Genomic DNA, 20892 nt, shown 5'->3' with positions numbered 1-20892 from the left:
GTCAAATTGCCTTTTTATGTTTCATCTTCTAATACTTTGTTGTCATTTGAAATTATGCATAGTATTTTATGGGCATTGCTTATTTTAAGCAATGCATGGAATAAATATTATATTCTCTTTCTAGATGACTACTCTAAATTCTTATAGACTTTTCCTATTAGCAAAAAGTCTCAAGTATACTCGATCTATTTATCCCTTAGTGCTCATAATAAGACACAATTTGAAAAGAACATTAAGTGTTTTCAGTGCGACAACGAGAGACAGTTCAACAATGAGCTTTTCAAAAACTTTTTGATAAAAATGGTCTTACTTTTCGTTTTTCATGCCCACACACTTCTCCACAAAAATGACAAAGCCAAATGAAAAATAAGAACCATAAATCCCAACTCAAATTCTATATCATCGGGATCCCACTTATACGCATCTAACGGTTTTTTGTTGTTTACGTTATCCTCTCTTCTCGTCCACTAATTTAAATAAATTACATCCTTGTACTTCTACATGTGTGTTTTTAGGATATTCGTCTAATTATCGAGGATATAAATGTTATGATTTGTCAAGTCGACAAATAATCATTTCATGGCATTATATTTCATTTTTGATGAGTCACAATTTCCTTTTGTCAAGTTGCACACACTTTCTTCTACTGCATATAATTTTTTGAATGATGACTTAAATACATTTTTGATACATCAGTGACAATCCAATCATGCAACCACCTGATCTAATTTTGCCTAATATAGATCATTCCTCAATAAACCCAAGGCTCAATCCCATTTCCGTAGCTCTAGAGCAACCTACAACCCAAAATATGGTCAATCTATCCCTATTTCGCCAACAAGGCCTAACTCGCTAGACCTACTGACCACCTCTAACCACTACCCAACCGACTTGCTAGCACCAAACCAAAACCAGGCCCGACTGCAATCTGTACCCACAGAATCGTGGCAACTAGAAGCATGCATGACATTTTTTAAACGAAAACGCCCATAAATCTAATCGCTTCATTTACCCAACTCACCCTCCTCCTATTCCTACAAACCCAAAACTAGCTTTGTCCGACCCAAATTGGAAATACACTATGCAAGATGAATATGACGCACTTATTAAAAATAAGACGTGAGATTTAGTACCACAACCTTCTATTGCTAATATTATTCATTGCATGTGGATTTTTCGACATAAAGAAAATCTGATTGTTCTTTTGAGTGATATAAATTCCTCTTGTTGGTGATGACGGGTCTTAGAAAGCTGATAGTTGTAAACTTTTGATCTTTTGATCTAACTTACAAAGCCAATTGTCATTATTATTTGTCTTAATTAAAAAATTACTAGCTTAGGATGAAGCCAAGCGTATGACTCACAACCCTTATATGGATTATCCTTTTGTACTTAATCAGCACTACTTTTCAGTAAAAGATATGAAAATTCAGAGTATTGCTCAATTTCCTTCTTTCCTCTATTAGTTTAATTCTAATTCCTTACTATTTGTATAACTTCCTATCAGCTAGTTATAAATATCATATTGTTTGGGTTGATTTCACTTATAAACCAATCCTTATACCAGTATAGTTTGATAATTATATCGAACATACAATTAAACAATCAACTGTGAAATGTCGATAAAATTGTATCTTACAATGCTGGTCAAAACCAATTTGTACATAAATTTTTTTTAAAATTGATATACTAATAATTCAAACCTTGAACCTATTACTTATTTGTAATATGACAAATATTATACTTCACAATAAAACACTAGTTAAACCTGTATATCATTATATAACTAACATGTTAACAAATATAATATTAATAATATTCTTCAGACAATTCAAATTATTAATATTTAGGATCCCATAAGTTTTATATTTCTATTTTTTTTAAATAAAATAAAAATGATATTACACTTTAGATGGATTACCATGCTAGTAGATGAATTGACAATGAGTTGTAGTAGATTAATTAACATGATGTATCTTGTATGGGACACAACCCAAAACCCAAACAATAATCACAAGGAATCCACCCAAACTTATTCCGAGCCTCCAGTTTTTTAGACAATAACACTGGTTAAGGAATGAAAGTTGAAAGAAAAAGAGTTGAAGGAAATAAAAGTAATAGAGAATGAGATGATAATTTTATTGTTTAGTATGATTAAAATGTTAGAAAAATAAGAGGAAATAAAATACACGTTTACACATAATGTATTTTTCAGTACTATCAAGAGTATCTTCTCACCTTTATGAATAATATATATATATATATATATATATATAAAAGAAAGTCTAACACACATTTCACAACCACTTTTATATTTGTAATCATTTCACTTCTATACGTTTGCATTTGGTCTTCCTAATTTATTTTTGTTTGATACTTTGTTGGCAATTTTAAGTAATTATGTTTTTTCTTACTCATTTTTATTAAGCATATACAATTACTATTTATTTGTGAGTTCAAAAACAACGAAAATAAAATGAAGTTAACTATCCTCACCTAGAAATGAATATAAACAAAGAAGTTCACAATATTACATTTATTTTCACTTAGATTATTGTTCATTCAATTCATTCAGGGTTGGAAAGGCGAATTTGAATTATGATTGTTTTCTTTCCTTTCTTTGTTTTCTTCACTGTCTAGGAAGAAAAAGATTTTTGTGACATGTATTTTTTTTCTTTCCCTTCTATTTTGAGTTGAAACCAAATGATATTTTATAAAACCTTTACTTCCTCTTATTTTCTATATAACAAAATATAGTGTTAGAATTGATAATGAACCGTACCAATCAAATATTCATTCAAAACTTGACTCAATAAATTTTGTTTATGAACCAAACGAATTAAACTACAGCTAAAATTTATTTTCATGTATTGATCATATAAAAATTGAAAACTTAAACCCGATGTCATTCTAATATATAAATAATTAAGATTAAAAGTTACATTAATGAACACAATAAAAAGTTATGTAACATTATATTTTAATCTTGACAATTCAAATAAGATTATAAATTGATTATTCTCATTTCTCTTAATAAAAATTGTTGTTGAGTCATTTATTTTTCTATATTCACAAACTTTCTCTATATGTATATGTATAATCCACCAACACCTTATAGCACTTTAAATTTATGTTGATGAGCGACATAAATTTGAGCTCGTTAACTTGAAAGTTTGTAACTTTAATGTAGCCAAGCATGAGTCGAAAAAATAATTTAACATTGAACTCGACTCGAAACTCAATTCAAACCAATCCTTAAGAAGTCAAGCTGAGCTAAATCAAGTTTGACACGACTCAAATCCACTCCTAATAACATCATTGTATGCACCAGGTTATGTGCAAACTTCACTTTTTCGAGTTTAGGTCCAATTAGTAGGCTATGATCGAAATAAATAATATACAGTAGCAGTAGTCAAGTCAAATCAGAATCTAAACTGCAGATATTCTTCTGGTAACAAGATTGTCATTTACATTACACTAGCATACATTTTTCATCCCACAATCAGACTAAATAGTAATATATCTAAAAAAGGCTGGGAAGATAAATAACATTGATCAAGCATCATTAATTGATCTTCGAAGACCAGAATAAACAACTGACCGAAACAAAGGAGGTGCGTCTTCTGTGAATACCTCTGCATCTAACTTCTCAATATGGGGCCATATCTGCAAGGAACAATATAAAATGTAAGGTAATGTCAACACTTCATATAATAAACTTTGCCTTCGTTTGCGATTTGAGTTTCGGAGGGAAATGAGGAAAAAGGAAATGCTAGAGAGCCGTGAAACACTTGTGAAATAACTCTAAAGTTTTCTCTTTCTTTTCCTTTCCTTCCCCTCCAATTGATAAATAAACCCGTTAATTATGGTTTATATTATGATAATCTGATAGATTTATCCACAAAATAACAAAATATGCTTATTTTGTATCATTATCTATCCAAATATGATCTAACATTTAATGTCATAAAAATGTAATACTACCATAAATGATTACCACCATTTTTCCTTCCCCTCCAAATCATATTTACTACCACAAATGATATAAAATACCACTCTTCAGGATGCTACTTGAACAATAATAAAACAAACACAGAAACTGTACAGAACCATCAAATAAGACTTTGATTCTAGACAAAAGAAGAGTTTTTATCAAATCCAGAGGCAATCTAACGGTGAAATACAAATAACCTTTTGTTTATGCATTGCAAAATGTTCTTCAAATATAAGAACAGTTGGATTGAACAAATACCTCAGCAGCATACTGTCTAGAAAAGGCCTTCACATAACCCAAGGTGGTGATACACCACTGCTCCTTTTCACCTACACTATAAGCACTCTTTGCCTTCCCACCATTTGTCTGACTGTAGAAAAAGATAAGAAACCAAAATTATTTCATATTATTAGTATGTATACTTCTGCAAATCAAGACAAGAGTTTGGTTATTCTTTATTGTTTATCTTGGTCACAAGGGCGGGCAGCAGAACCTGTTTTGAGGTCTCTGATTCTCGTCGTCTAATTCCATTGATGATGGTTGTTCTTCAGTGTCCACTGCCATGATATCAACTTGCGCGGCCTTCAATTCACGCAGTGTTCTAGCTTCAGATCCTTGAGGAAGGCGCTCTGTCAGTACATTTGAGAAGCTTTTGTACAACAAGACAAACAATGCCTGTATGTGCCAATAGTCACCAATGCAAGGAAAATACTATGAGAAGCAGAACTACAAGCACATGCTATTTAAAATAAAAGAGTCAAAGACCCACTTGAACCAAAACTCTGAAACATTAGGCAGTGGAGCAAGGGAACATTAGTGGCTATTATAATTACAATAAAGTGTAGATCAAAATTGCCTCAACTAAAGCCTCTACAAGTAGAAATTAGAAATGGAAGTGTAAAGAAAACAGATAAATATAGAAAGTGTTCTTCAGTGACTTTAAATATGACAGGAGTGGCAGGAATCAAAATATATCTGCGGCTAGGTAAGCTCTCTGAGTCTCTTATATCTAAATAAAATTTCCTTTTTCTATTATGGAGGATTCCATATATTCCTTCATAATGTACTTCCCATCTCTTCCTTCTAATGTCTTTTTCCAGTGCTCTTATTGCAATTTTGTTGAAACAATCTCTTCATTCAAATATGTAGTGTGAAGAAGTCCAAGTAAATAACACAATCATCTATCTCCATTGCGATATAACCTTTTTCTATCTAGCATGGACTTTCTATGACTGATATAAGCTGACATTCTGGGTTAAAGAAAAGGTTTACATTTCCTTAAAAGTAGAAAACAGGTAAAATGTTTCTTAGTTCAAAGTGGTTTCTTAGTTTTGATCAAAATACAAAAATGTTTCTGTTCAAAGAGATTGTAATGGTACTTCAAACATCATGTTTGATAAGAGAAACTGTCTGCAAACAAATGAGCTAAGTAAGATCAGTTTTACATTCAGTACCTCATTTTCATCAATTGCTCGAGCAATAAGGGCTTCCTTAGCTTCTAAAGATTCTTGAAGAGATACAACCTCGTCCTTTGCTTTTTCAGCTCGTGATTTCATTCTATTCAATCGAAACTGACTTTCACCAAGAACAGGTTCACCATCAACTAGCGTGAGTTTCAACTCTGCAGCATCTAACTCTGATTTTGCCTCCTTGGCAGCTTCTTCTGCTGATGAAATATTCTTTTTAAGAGATAAAAGCTCTCTCCTTAAATCAGAAATACGATTGTATGTCTTGCTTACTGCATTTCTAAGAATCTGTTGGATAGGAAACAGGTAAAATTACTAAGCAAAGGAATGGAGTATCTATGATGAAGATCAGATAATTTAAAAATTGTATATGTGTTAGGGAGTTGTAAAACATGATGATCAAGCTAAGATTAATAAGGTATCATGTCTCAACTCTCAACCACTTAAATGTTAAAGGTATTGGCTATACAAAGCTGATCACGTCGAAATACAATTTGAAAGCAAAAACAATAGATGGTTCCCAATTCTTTTATGACTTAATTTGAGAAGGAGGAAAGAGTGACAAATGAACTATCCATAAAACCAAGATTTAAGTACCTCCCATGGACGATCCGATGTATGAAATTGCTCAATATTTTCTGAAGAGAATACCCATCTAAGAATGGCCAGATTCGATACAAGTCGATAACCCATCATCCTATCAATTGCTATTGCTGTCATTTGGGTGTTACTCTTCCAGAAAGAACTCACTTCAGCTATCAGCATGACCTGCTTATCCTGGTCAGGACATACCTTTGCAATGACTTGCCCATACCTCTCTAAGACAGTTATCAAATGGGTAAAACTCTTTGATCCAATATTGAGCAGAGTTTGAACAACCACTCTGAGGGTAACTTCAAGACCATTATTCGGAAACACACTTTCATCAATCCACGAGATTATTTCACGAACAGGTGTCTTCCCTTTAACCATGTTGTTCAGCTCTCCAGAAAGAACATGTTCATTGTTTTCCTTACCATCTTCTCCACCAAAATTTAAGTTTGGTCCGCCCTTTGGAGGAAGTAATTCTTCTAACCCAGGGGCATTTTCAATGCTCTATACGAAGTACCATGAAATGCACAAAAGAAACATTAATATCCCAACTATATAAAAAGAAACTAAGGGCTGATCAAATGATTCAATGGCCCGTATAAAAGCATCCATTCCTCTTCGTCAACAACAAAAAAACAGAAAAAAAACTCCTAATATCCTTTCAGGTTTTTCCTATATGAGTGATGAACATAAATAAGATCAAGTGACAGAGTATAGCACTGCCACATCTTGAGGATATGTGCATTGAAAGTAATCTCTTCTACAGTCCTACCCTGGAAAATTACCTGCTTAACTTTGTCCCAGTATGACAAACGAACTTCCCTCTCCAAAACCTCTTGTACAAAGACACGTTGTGGGGCCCACTTCGGGAGGTCTAAGACAAAGGCCCACTCTTCCCATGGCCAGATGAACTGAAAATTTGATCTGCATAGCAAATAAAAACCAGTAACCTTATTAAACATGAATTACATAGAGAAACAGCTTTGTAATGTGATAATTTGAAAGTCAAAACAGAACTGAGATGAAAAAATATTTCATTTCAGCCTAAGTCAGTAACAGTAGAAATTGTTAACCTAATTCTCACAAACCAAGAGGCCAGGAAGTAAGATTGTAAAGATGGCAGGAACCTATTACTTAACATTCATATACAAAATATAGATGATTAAAAACAATTCCTAGTTGTCACAATACACAAAATGCAAGAGCTATATATTTGTTCATGTCCAAACTAGTAGCAACTAATTCATTTAAGCATCAACATTATAAAAAAGATATGTGCTTATGCAGTCACTATTTTCTCTAACATTACATCCACAAAATATCTTGACATTATATAAGGTTACTCAAAAACATGAAACGATTGACTCCAGCAATAGATTAACCCACATGCTCTTGAAACCTCCTAAAAGCACCATTCAAGGATAATACAAAACCCAATATAAATCATCAACCACCTCATCTATGGTCAATCACAAATTTCCTTTTAAGTCATAACTGTTAGTCCATTTTGCTTGAAGGCACAAGATCCCCAGTAGTCTTCACCGTAGAAACTCCCATATTTCAGAGTCCATAGAAGGATGATTTGAAGTCACTATAGCCTGGTGGGAAACAAAGTCCCACATCCAATAGAATGGGGCAAATTGAACAACAAAAGTGGGCTTGGCACCACAACATAGCCAATTGAAGATGACCAACTCATCTCCCCATTCAAATACTTGGATGGCACCACCCCTAGGTTCTAATATAGCCTTCTGTGAGATCACTAGATCAGTCCATTGGCCTTTAACAATGGATCATCATGAATTCCAGCAGCCAAGCAAAAGGCAACATGCAGCATAGATCAGAGGCTACAAATGTCAAAACTGCAACTTCAATTTCCTAACTTCTATTCTTTTGTATAGGTTGAACTTTTCGTTGTTTTTCATTTTACCCATCACGCAGCCAAAACCATAACCCCTTTTGGGGAATTACCATATAAAAGACTGGTAAAAATATTTCCAGCTGAAGAACAATTAACTTCGCAACCAGTTAATGATGTCTGCAGAATGATTAACAAATAACCATGTATTCACTTTAAGCACTAGAGCTAACCTAGAAATACTTTTTCCAAAACTTAGAAATACTTTTACTAAAACTTCCTTTCATGTAATCTACCCTTTTGGCAAGATATTCATTAGAGAGAAAGCCCATGCGCAGAACGAATACAACATATTAATGCATGATAAATGAAAATATAATAACAGAAAAGAAAACCATAAGTTGCACTGAACCATCGCTTGGTCATCCTATTATCAATCTAACAATGGTGAATAACTTGCTAAAGTGGGTTTTTCCAAAGGCAGCATTGAAAATGGTTTTGATGGGCATGGGTTAAATTGCTGGTGGTTAATAGATAACATACAATTAATCAACTAAATATTGCATAATCACCACATAACATAAGTATGAATTAACATTAATTACTTCAGCATATACCATATGATGGAAACACAAACCTTTTCAAAAAACTACGAAAGTTATCTATAATTTATGAAAATATGAAGTTGCCATGCATATCACATTCGGAAGAATACATATATCACTGAAAATAACCAGTGCAGTGAATTTTAATGTGAGATTTGTGAGTGGCAACTTCCAATACTAAATTGCAGCTTTAGCATACAGACTTAACAGAAGCTCATTCATGAATCTTCTTTTCTTCATAAAAAATAATATATATATATATATATACACAAACTGCATTAGAGAAGAGGTACAACTAGCCAGGAGGATACAATACACTTCAAACAGAATATCAACAAGTATATAATATCTTGAATGATGATTCCTTAAATTATTAAAATTTTGAACATACAAATGATGTGAGAACCAGAGGACTAAACGTGTACGACACTCCATATCCAAATCAGCAATCTTCTCAAAAAGAGCACGAACTGCTCCAGCTACAATGGCAGGAAAAGCTCCAGGAAGAGCCTGTTGTGTAGTCATTAGAAAGAATAAAAGTTGAAATTAAATTTGAAGTCTATATAACATGTATTAGATCAAAAATAATTTATCGGCAATGGAGAAAAGAAATCGTATTTGGCTCCTTTGATGTGAGAGGTGTACTTTAGACAGTGTTGTGCACAACTGTAAGCATTGATTAGATAATCCTGGGAGTAAATTATTTTACATGTGCATTGATATGTTATGCATGTACTTGGTATTGAATAAAATCCTAGATACCTGATTTTCTTACCAATAGTTACAGTTGTCAGTCGCACACTCTACACACTTTAAAGGTGCTAAATCCGAATAAATCAACATTAAGTCCACTTGACATGATAGTACCTTACAGAGGTCCATAATAACCAGTGTGTAGTATATTGGTTTGAATGGCGGTTGGGGTAGCATCAGCAACTGCAAGAGATACATATAACATTACTAGATCAGCCAATATTCTGAGGGGAAATTTCAGCCAGCCATGTAGAATGTACAAGCTAACAAACTTCAAAATATCAATTTATAAATTCAGTAAAATTAAACTTGTCAGTGCATTTAATTTATGAAATAAATATATTTGCTTTCAAAATGAAGGCATTCATTAAAACGGACACTAAAAATAGTATTTGGCAGATTCCCTGTGTCATCTTCCAGTATTGATAACTGAAATCATTCCCCTAAAATAAAAAACAAGGATTTTTTGTTGCTAAAAATAGAAAATAAGGAAAAGAGTTCAATGAAGGAATGTACAGACCCATGAGATAGGGGGAAGAATTGCCAAGTAAACAAAAGCATCTTTCAAATAAATCACAGGAACACTTGGAAGCATTGCAAATTTAGAAGATAATACCTGCGAGAATATTGTCTCAGCCATGAGGTATTCATATCTGAAGGGGACTGGAAGCCCAACCATGAAAGAAGCACATTCCTTTCGACTAGCTTTGCATGAACCAATAAATGAAAACAGTTAAAATTACTTGATAAATATTTTATAGGAAAAGGGTGAAAAAAGCACAGATAGGAGTATAAAGAAGGATCAGATGAAGTCTAACTAAACTTTAAAATTAAATAGACATGCACATCCACACCCAAAATTTCCATTTATGTTCACAACATAAAGTAGAAATTTTTTACATTCTACAGCGCCTCGAAATATAAAGGATGTTAAAACGAGAAAAATTGACATGCCATCATTTGTTTTAGTATATTTTTATTGTTTATCCACACTCACGTCACTGGGACACACTAACACTCCTCTATTATAAAGATATAAAGATAATGAACAGTTATACAAACCTGCCATTGAAGAACAGAAGCACATCTAAGAGATATTCTTCCACAACAAATCGGTCTATAGGCTGTAGATCCTGACATTCAAAAGATTTAATTTCATAGAATCAACAGATATGATTATAGCAAGAATGAAGTCCAAAATACTAAAACCTTTATAAATCCCAGCTAAAGTAATACAATTACACATGTACACTAAACAGCTTTATGTATTAATGAATTAATAACCACGGTCATCATGCAGAAAGCATTCTGATCCTCAAATAATAACAAAAATAGAATCATTCTTGTTTTTGGGGTGAAAGCAATCTGATCCTCAAATATTAACAAAAATAGAATCATTCTTGTTTTGGGGGTGTTAGGAGAAGAAAATTAATTAGAGAAAAGAAAGAGAGAAGCACATGAGCAGACAATAAGATATCCTCATAAACAAACCACAAAATACACCAACAAGGCATTGATCTAGTAGTGTAAGGCCCCGCTAGATCCTTGGAAAGACCAAAAGGTCAAGGGTTCGATTCCTGGGAGCAACACTTGTTAGGAGGGGCAGTCACGCACTCCGAAAGGGATTAATTATGGGTGAGGGAATACCCTTGGTAATACCCAAAAACCACAATATAATAAAGGGGCAGCCCAACCTAGTGGGGTATGGGGAGGTAAATGTCAAAGATTTAATAAAAGAAAAAAGCACATCAATATGCTGACCAACAATGTTATAGAAGGTAAATTACCTCAGTTTTATTGGGAGGAAATATGTTAAGCCTGTGTATCCTTTGAGGATATTTTAATTCTGCCTCATGCTTTTGTTTACCATTTGCTATGCCAGAAGGGACAGACGGTGGGTTTGGTAAGCTGGGGCAGCTTATTGGCCCTAATTCATGGGACTTCCCAGCAACCAACTGAGCTTCAAATGAAAGATGAGGTCTTGGAACTAACAATTGAAAGAGTAAACATAAATAAGCAAGAAATAAAATGCAAAAACATAATGTACCAAAAATAAATACTCGAAAATAAGATAAATAAAAGTTAAGAGCATGGCATAAAAAAATATAACCAGAGAAATAAAGAAAAAAGATAGGCAATAAATCGTTAACTGCAATAAGGACTGATTAGATGGCTAAGCCTCCAGTTAATATTTCTTTCCAAGCAAACATTTTGAAGTTCACCCTATGAATAACGTAATTCTATCATACTTGCCCCCACATGATCACATCACCCGAGTGTAACAGTGGTTTTCAATTTAACACAGCATTAAAACTTGAAAGTAGGTAATAATTCAAAAGTAAATTCTGGTAAGATATTTGACAACCCAACATATACTCACTTATAGAGAAATAAATGTGACATAAACACATAACATTAAAAAATAATACCCGGAAATTACAGGAAGATAAATAGTTTAAAACAGTAGAGGATTTAATTTTCAGATAAAAGCATATGACAGTAAAGGTAGTATCACCTATACTACTATGCTTTCCAAGTAGAAAAGAGAAAAATTACCACTTTCAACTTTCCATCCATTGCTAGATAAAGCCTGTACTTTATCCCACAAGTCTTCCAAAAAATCCTGGATATTAGTAATAAAATGTCAGGAAAATAAGCCCTTTCAAGGCCAACCTAACAAACTTTTCAGAGGGAGCGGTAAAAAGAAATACCATGACAGGATTAAAAAATTCCATTGTATTACAATAAAATGAACCTTAAGTTGCCACTGTTATTGTTTGCATCTTTTGCAATAGTTTAAAGAGACGAGCCTTCATTTATTTAAGAATTTCACTAAATTAAAGCCCAAGGTAAACACTTTTGCTTTGAGAAGCATGGACCTGGATATGACACCAACATACAGCAAAATTTAAGGTTCCTTAAGCCTGGTGGATTAAAGTAGTAGATTAGATACTGACATGCACTTCAAACCCATGATCCATTAACAATGAATCTTTAGTAAGCACTTGATACTCAGCCTCTAATTCATTAATATGGCTCAACTTTCACTTAAAATTACAATTCATCCCCATTTGCCATGTTAATGCAAATTATTTCTTCAGGTAGCTTTATTTCAACATGCTGGTAGTACTGAATAGGATATCGCTTACTAAAGATTCAACCAATATTTGTGTTATGTCTGTGAACAACTCTGAACCAGTTATACAGGGTGATTGATTATAGAGGGAGAGCAAGAGCCTTGGCACCTCATTGTGTTTGATGCTATACTGACATAATTGGTTCTAATCACGGATAAAAGGTGAGGGTTGTGTTAGACAGTTGACAACCAAGTAAAACTTTGTTAAATCTCTATGATATGGATCAACGATGTGATAATGTTAATGCTTGGTCGTTGCCCGGAAGTAACACTTTTATCGCCTGAGTAAAATATGAATTGTGCAAGGGTCATTGCATCATCGCTTGGATGTAGTGAATCAAGGTTCTCACTTTACGTGAATGGATGTGGGTAAAGAAGCTAGATCACTAGCCTGGGATAGGAATCGAAACATGGAATATAGGCACTACAATAAAATACGTGGGGTGGTGACAAGGCAAGGGAGTTAGATTCCTCGGGTTTTAAGTTATAGTAAACCAGTAAGACAAGATCAAGAAATGGAGTGGGAATAATTGTATATATGAAATAGAAGAAAGATATGGTAGAGGTAAAAAGAATAGGAGATAGGATCATATGAATATAAACATAGAGTTTTGACTTTTGTGGAGGAGACCATTAGAAGTCTCAGTAAGGAAAACTATAGGCAAAACAATTAGGAAAGATTTACAGATCAATATTTTGTCAATAGACATGATTTATGATAAGACATTATGACGTTGTTCAATCCATGTAGTCGACCCTACCTAGTGGGACTAAGGTTTGATTGTTGGTTGTTGTTGGATTAGTATAATTGCTAAAGATAATAGTAGTAGATGTGAAGGAGGTTTTGATAAGAAATTGCATTATAACAAGAAATATCTTCATAACAATGTGAAGTCCCATCAGTACTCCTTATGAAAATTTCAGTCCCTCAAATTTACATCTGTCCCTTAATGTAAATAATATAAAACTAAGAGCTCCTTTTCATTGTCCTCCCAGATATAGGCCGGTACATTCATATATTTGAGAATGGGGTATTAAAACCCTAATATTTATTTTCCACCTATAATATTTTACAGGGGTGAAGTGCATAACCAAAGACGGCTGTTTAATGATTGCACAACCAACTTCTGAAGTTTTTACCAAAAAATCAAAATAATAATAAACTTCTGACGTACTGTTATGCCTTCACTACATGCATGAGCATACAAGGTCCAGATCAGAAAAGATGCCAAATGCATGAAGGAACATTAATATGGTGTTCAACTTCAAAGCAAAGACAAAGAACTCATAATAAAGTGTTAGCATAACAGAGACCAACCTTATCACCAGGGCCTCGCTCGATTTCATCATCATTCTCAAAAAATGATAAACCATCGTCAGAAATATGCCTCCTGATGCTCAAGTAAGCTTCTACACCAACCATCACTCTCTCAATCTCTTCGGGAACTTGCTGTGAACAGATGTGGCATGTCATTAAATAGAAAGAAGAATTCAGTGACTATGGAAATATGTGGGAAGAACTGCTTTTCTACAAAAAACTTTAACTATTCAACAAAAGGAAAGTTACTATTCATTATTATTTCCATAATACCATAAAAAATACCTCCTTGAGCTTAATAATTAATAAATTTTAGTTTTTTGATTAGGTTGCCTAATGAAATATCTTATCCACTCAAGTGCATGTTTAACATATAGTCATGACAGCTTAAGCACTTCAAAAACAAGTGACTAACACCAAAGCTGTCATATCACTTTCAAACTTCAACCAATGCTACCAACAAGTGAGCATCGGCGCCTTGTGAACTGATCATGAGTTTAAATCTCAAAACGAGCCTCTTCGCTTGCGAGGGTAAGGCTGCATAAATACACTCTACAGATCCTACTAGGTGGGAGTCACGTGCAGTGGGCCAACCTTTACATAGATGACTCCAACCAAAATAAGTGAAACTTGTCTTATTCAGATATATATGTGATACTGTTTTTTTAAAAGAAGATAATAAAATGTGGTGGTTCTTGAATAGAAATTAAAACATTGAATTTATAATAGCTCATATTACGTGAAGAGAGTAGATTAAAGTAACAAATTCAGAAATTAATAAATTTAATACTTACAGTTAGGAATAGAACAAAGGGATATGTTGAATTACAAGGTCATAATACTGATAGAAAGTTGATCACACAAGTTCACCGAAGTTTTAAACATCACCAAAGTTTTAAACATGTAGTGAGAGTTCAAGCATCAAATAACTACCTCAACAAGTTCTGCTCCACCCCATGGGAGGCATGATAAAATGCATGTTATGAAAAAGTCAGCACAAGGCTGCCACAGGGGATTTCCTTTTTCTTCATCCACTGTTGTGGCTGCTGAAGATAAAAGCATCTCAAAAACAACCACCAAAGAGCTTGGCTGAAGAACCTTGCTGCACATCTAAGGAATTTACAAGAAAGTATCAAATATAAAATTACAGTCAATTACATAAATAAACTCCACAATACATGAAAACAATAACATACATCAAATCAAACAATCAATAAAAATCTGTCAATGTTGTTTTATAGAAGTAGAACAGAGTAGGATAGTAAATATGTTGTGCACATAAACAAGGGGAGCAGGATAGAAAATAGGTTCTGCACATAAATGTAAACAATCTCCACAATAAAGGAAAACTACAACATACAATTACATGAAAAATTCATTTTGAATTGACACAAATTTAAATTGAATGTTTACGTACCTCAAAAAACCATTAGTAAGAACCATTAAATATATAAGTCAAATCATTACATCAAGTAATAAAAAATCATTAAACACCTTTCTCAATGTGATTTAAAGAACTAAAATACAGTCGGAAAGTAAATAAGTTATACGAGTACACGTCAAAAAGAATAATGAAGGGAAAGAATTAGAAGCTAACTGTGCCAGTTAAGACAAGAAAAACCATATTCTAATGAGACAAATACTATTCAATGTAGACTAAACCCATGATGAAAACTTATAGCATTTTCTATTTTACCTGATACTGTCCAGAATTTACTGGTGAAAAACTACAGTGAAAAATTATATACGAAACAAGGGTCACAATATACATACCAGAACAGTCATAAGCCGCATTAGAATACGAATCACATTGTAGTTTCCAGTATCTAAGGCATCCTAAATTTGAAAACAAAACAGAAACAAGAAAGAGAATTATTATAGGAAATAGATTGAAGAGTTAGCAGAAGCATAAGCACTGTTGTCAAAAGCAGCTGATACGACCATCTATCTAGGTGGTGAGGGCGGAAAACAGCCTTGATGCCTCAGATGGATTAAGGCAAAGCAGTTTTAATGATGCAGTCCTTCTACAGACACATCAATTTGACCAAATAGTAGCCGTCGTATAAAATGCTTGATAGCCAATGGGAATATGATTGGTATGACTTGTTACATAAAGGCAAATCATAGCTCCTAAATGTTTCTTTTTGTTTTCGTAGGAGGATATGCATACAGTTTGGACACCATTATGCTTTGTTTTCTTTACGTTCGTTGGTTGTTTTTGTATTTATATCCCTATGTAGCTTTTGGGTGGAGGATATCTTATACTCTTATCTTGTGTAAGCACTTGATATTATTAATGAATTTCTTTCTATAAAATGGGTAACTTAATGATCTTATTATTGAATTTCTTTCAGTCTACTAACACCATCTGAAGCTTACCCACTGTGTATAACGTACAGACTAGAAGCTGAACTCCTCTAGTGATTTCCCAGATAACTTCTTTTAGTCTTGCTATTATGTCTCAATCAGCCTTTTGGCTTGCACTTAGTTAGATGTTCACCTACATTATTATATTTCTAGTATTGTCAATAGAGTTACATTGTGTTTCTGACATATTTCATTTAAATCTTAATTTGGTAATGATTTGTAGATATGTGACTATTTGATTATATTTTAAATATCTGCAAAACTTCAATGATGCAGCCACATAGCCTTGCCGCATCAAGTGATGCAGTTTTGGAGGTAGCTGCTTCGGCCATTTTTCACCTCACGACAACATAGAGCAGAAGCACTATAAAAGATCAAAGTAAAACTCCAATAACTTGTTTTCAGATTCAATAGTCAATAATCCCACATGGCAAGCAGTCAACGACTCAATGTTGCTGTGAAAAATACTATTACTTTAAATTTCAAATTTACATCATCAATTTTTAGAGTGGCAAATATTAACCAATATTCAACTAACTATCAAAAACTTATTTTCATTGAAATAGCCCCACCATTAATTGCATGTCTAGCTAATGTACTAATGTAAAGTTGTAAACTAAGTGAATGAAGACAGTGCAAATACATCACGAAGAAACCAATCTAATAGCTCCAGTGGTTGAGTTGCATACCTGAAATTTAGTTTGAGTATTTGCCACTAGTTTTTTAACAAAATCCTCATTCTCCAAGTTAATCAAGCCAATCTGAAAAGACGATTATAGATATTAAACATGGGTTGTTCAGAAACTTCAATTGGGAACTACATGAGTGAAAGAAATTTTAGAAGACATAATTGACATGAACATTACTAGTTAAAGAACGTACAGATAAAGAATAATAAAACAACACAACTACAGTAGACTGATACACATAATTGACATTGGTTGCAAACTTGTATTATGCAGCAACTAATAGGATAATTTAAAAGTGAAGGGGGGTAAACAATTGATAAAAGAAGAATTTATACATATATATATATACAGAGTGAGACTTGGTTTTTGTTGTTGTATATATGAAGAGGGAAAAGAATAGTTCAAAAGAAGGAGGATAACAAATCATCAACAACTTAAGAAAAAAACTAAGAACCCAATAACATGCAACAAAGAATGTCAATCTCCCTCTAAGTAGGCCATTGGCAGAACACCCTACAAATGGATTCAAGAGACATTCATCGCACTGCAAAAATTCTAGCATTCCTTTCCAACCAAATGATCCATAGAACCATGAAGCGCGCACATTGACAAAGCTTTTAGCTTCCTTGCTAGAGCCAAACACCCAAAAGATGATTGCTTACTTTACTATTTTAGTATTTAAATTCACAAGCTTTTCTCAAAATTCTGCTGGTTATATACTTATATGCACCCCAATTTTGAAAAGCCTATCCATTGAACATATCTTTTGAACATTAACAATTTCTCACTATGATATGGACAACGACTAATGGTGCACAGAAAATACTGTTACCTAAGTTTGAAATTGTCATTGCTAAAAAGAAGGAATTCTGGACCCTGTTTAATTATACAGATTGTTTTAATAAGCAGAACTGACAAGTAAGAAACATGTGCATTATAAAAGTCATTAACCTTGTTGCATTTTAAAATTAAGCAGTACACAAAGGACAAAAGTTGGCAAGTAAGGATATCATGGCTAGGAGTTCTGCTATACATACATGCCAAAATACTTTGATGCACTTCCACTTTAATAACTACAGCAATAATAAATTCAGACTCAACCAGATTCCCAATACTGTCATCAAAATAATTCTGTCTGTTTGCACATAAGAAACAACCTCTGAAAAACACCCAAAAAATAGCATCCCATATTTGTGTAACATTCATGCATGCATACATGTCAATAATAAGTGATAGCTGATAAATATTGGAACATACAGGTAATGGAATAATTGATGTCGTTTGCAGTTCAGGAGATAAAGAAAATCCCTACCAGGGTTCCATATAAAGGAATCTTGTGAGGTAATTGCTCGGCACACGCGAGAAGGAACTGCATGAATGAACAATATAGCTGGGTCATATTATGGTACAGAAAAAGACAATGGATGGCAATTTATCAGACACAAGACAAAATATGCATCTTGATATAGCGCCTCGGGACAATGGTAGAGGAAAATACCATGGGCAACTAACAAGTCTGCATACAAACCATATATTACGGTTTTCATATGGTTCTATTCAATTTGCAATTTTTTGAAGCAAACAAGTTTACTAGTAGATAACATGGGGATAGAACACTATGAAACAGAATGTCAGTTTAACTCTATTTGGTTCCGATTCTTTTAGGGGAACCAAAATGTTTTACTCTTTAATCCATATGTTCTATTGTGCCCCATTCTGACACATCTAACAAACACTACCTTAGAACAAAATTACTGATAGCTAGCAGGGTAAAAAGAAACGCCAAAAGAAATAATGACTAACATACATATTAATATTTACATTTTAACCTAATACTATCTAGGCAAAGATACACTCTTTTGTCCAGTAAGTCAATTGTTTGTCTCGTTTTGGTGCTCATATTTTTTGTCTCATTTCAGTCTCTTAACTTCATTTGTTTCCGTTAGAATGTTAGTCCCTTCATTACATTTGTTGTTAACACCATCTGTTTCACCTATAAAAGGACCTCGTTTCAACTGCCTCGCGCAGCCCTTCGCTCACTACAGCCAAAACACCATTCTTTTGTAGGTGAAACGACAGCATTAACAAAAGTTTTAACGAAATGACGAAAAAGAGGCAAAACAATTAAATTAAAGGTTGAAATGATACAAAGAAGATAATGGACCAAAATGAGAATAAAAATTAAGTTCCGGACCAAAATGCTTTTTTTTTGCCTATTTTCCATTACCAAACATTTTAAACTAAGCTGAGAAGAGGCATTAATGTTAGAATGAAAATTGCTTCAAACTTCACCCTTCAATCCGAAATTTAACCCAAACGTTGAAAAGTACAATTGAAATTTACCTCTAAAATATCAGCTTCGGAGTGGTCGAGCTCTCGACGAAGGGCGGCAAAGCAAGTTTCCTGAAAAATTGAAAGCAAAAGTACAAAAAAGAGTGATACTTACTAAGCGCACATGAAGTGAAAATTTCTAACAGTGAAAGAATCAATTATCACTTATTAAGCACATGAAGTGAAAGAATCAATTATCACTCATTAAGCACATGAAGTGAAAGAATCAATTAGGTTTCAGTTGCGAGTTGGATACCGGGGATGATAGAAAGGCAAGGCTTTAGAGTCATCATATCCATCCTTTCAACATCCAACTCGCAAACGGACCCTAATTTTGTGTTTGCGAGTTGAATTTTAATTGTGAGATGGCTCTGAAGCCTTCCTCATCCTTTCATTCCCTTTTAAAACTCGACTCGTAAACGGACTTGGTGACAACAACAAAGGAGATTGCAATTAAGAATTGGAAAAAATGGATGAAAGAGAAGAAAATGCGAACAATGTGGTCTTTGAAGTCGGAGGTGGGTCCATATTCAGGGCACTTGTCGCCGATTCGTAAGAGGAGGCTTCTCCAGCTGCTGCTCATTGTGCTACAAAAAGGGGGTTTTCAGATTGCAGGGTTTTAAGTTTGAAGCCCCGCGTGTACCCAGCTTCAACTCAAACTCAGATTTCGACTTTCACTGCCGAATAAACCCTAACAATAGCTAATGCGAACCTTCATGCTCCTACATGTTTTTTTTATTAATAATATATTTTCATTCATTCATATTGTTTGGGATTATTATAGTAATTAGATAATATAATTGTCCAATATTGTAAATAGTAGATAATATTTATTGACTGTCATGTAAATATTTATATATAATTAAGAGTAAATGATAATTACAAATAAATAGTAAATAATATAGTGATGGTAATATGATGGATAAAACTCGTACATTTTTAATATATATATTTGTTCTTATATGATAATTTATAATTGAATATAATAATTAATATCTTTAACTTTATCTATCTATTAACAATATAATAAAAAAAATTCTCTCATGTCACATATTACTTTCTCCTTCCCTCATGTCACATGTCACTTTCTCCTTCCCTCATGTCACATGTCACTTTCTCCTTACATTTCTTCCCTCATGTCACATGTCACTTTCTCCTTACATTTCTTCCTTCATGTCACATGTCACCTCCTCCTCACATATTTTTCTTCATACTTTTTATATATTTTGTATTTTATATGCTAATAATAAAAAAAAATTTCTCATGCCACATATCACTTTCTCTTTCCCTCATACATGTCACTTTCTCCTTCACTCATGTCACATGTCACTTTCTCCTTCCTTCATGCCACGTGTTACTTTCTCCTTCCTTCATGTCAGGTGTTACTTTCTCCTTCCCTCATGCCACATGTCACTTTCTCCTTACATTTTTTCCTTCATGTCACATGTCACCTTCTCCTCACATATTTTTCTTTTTCTTCCTACTTTTTATATATTATATATTTTATATGCTAATAATAATTTAATATTAATTAGTAATTGGTTCATGTCGCTACACCACTAAAATTGATTGTTTACAACATCTATGTTTTGTTATGTTAAAAAGTAATAGTCATTGAACATTATATGAAATTGAATTCATTTTCCACATTCAAATTATTTCTTTACATTAATTCTATATAATTTAATGTTTACCATTAATCTAAGAATAATTGTACTTTTTCACCTCATCAAAGTTTTTTGACATTTTTCGCACTGAATTTTAATATTACAGTTCAGATTCTT

At 33.3% G+C, this 20892-nt stretch overlaps 1 protein-coding gene across 1 annotated transcript; it reads right to left on the bottom strand.

Annotated features, from left to right (window-relative positions):
• Window positions 1–3322: 3322 nt before the first annotated feature.
• Window positions 3323–19825, bottom strand: LOC109338153 (nuclear cap-binding protein subunit 1-like). Its single transcript, XM_019575304.1, has 19 exons — window positions 19605–19825; window positions 19121–19180; window positions 18090–18146; window positions 16778–16849; window positions 15495–15557; window positions 14655–14831; window positions 13722–13853; window positions 11824–11890; window positions 11055–11254; window positions 10330–10400; window positions 9884–9968; window positions 9382–9450; window positions 8906–9024; window positions 6837–6975; window positions 6058–6555; window positions 5449–5748; window positions 4488–4669; window positions 4253–4364; window positions 3323–3666 (listed from the first exon to the last, which is right to left on the bottom strand). The coding sequence occupies exons 1-19, from the start codon at window positions 19689–19691 to the stop codon at window positions 3556–3558; spliced, it is 2601 nt and encodes an 866-aa protein (XP_019430849.1). The 5' UTR covers window positions 19692–19825; the 3' UTR covers window positions 3323–3555.
• Between the last annotated feature and the right edge of the window lie 1067 nt (window positions 19826–20892).

The sequence above is a fragment of the Lupinus angustifolius genome, unplaced genomic scaffold (assembly GCF_001865875.1).
Source record: "Lupinus angustifolius cultivar Tanjil unplaced genomic scaffold, LupAngTanjil_v1.0 Scaffold_18_68, whole genome shotgun sequence".
Lineage (NCBI taxonomy): Eukaryota > Viridiplantae > Streptophyta > Magnoliopsida > Fabales > Fabaceae > Lupinus > Lupinus angustifolius.
Note: the sequence above shows the minus strand (reverse complement) of the source record. Positions and strands in the feature narration are given on the sequence as shown.

Bases quoted from the DNA above. Each gene is read 5' to 3' on its own strand.
- LOC109338153 (XM_019575304.1), bottom strand. From the start codon at position 19,691: ATGAGCAGCAGCTGGAGAAGCCTCCTCTTACGAATCGGCGACAAGTGC. The intron at 13,854-14,654 runs GTAGTTATTTGA...ATCTGTTCACAG, and splicing joins GTGGAGCAGAACTTGTTGAG to CAAGTTCCCGAAGAGATTGA. The intron at 3,667-4,252 runs GTATTTGTTCAA...TGTTCCTTGCAG, and splicing joins CTAGACAGTATGCTGCTGAG to ATATGGCCCCATATTGAGAA.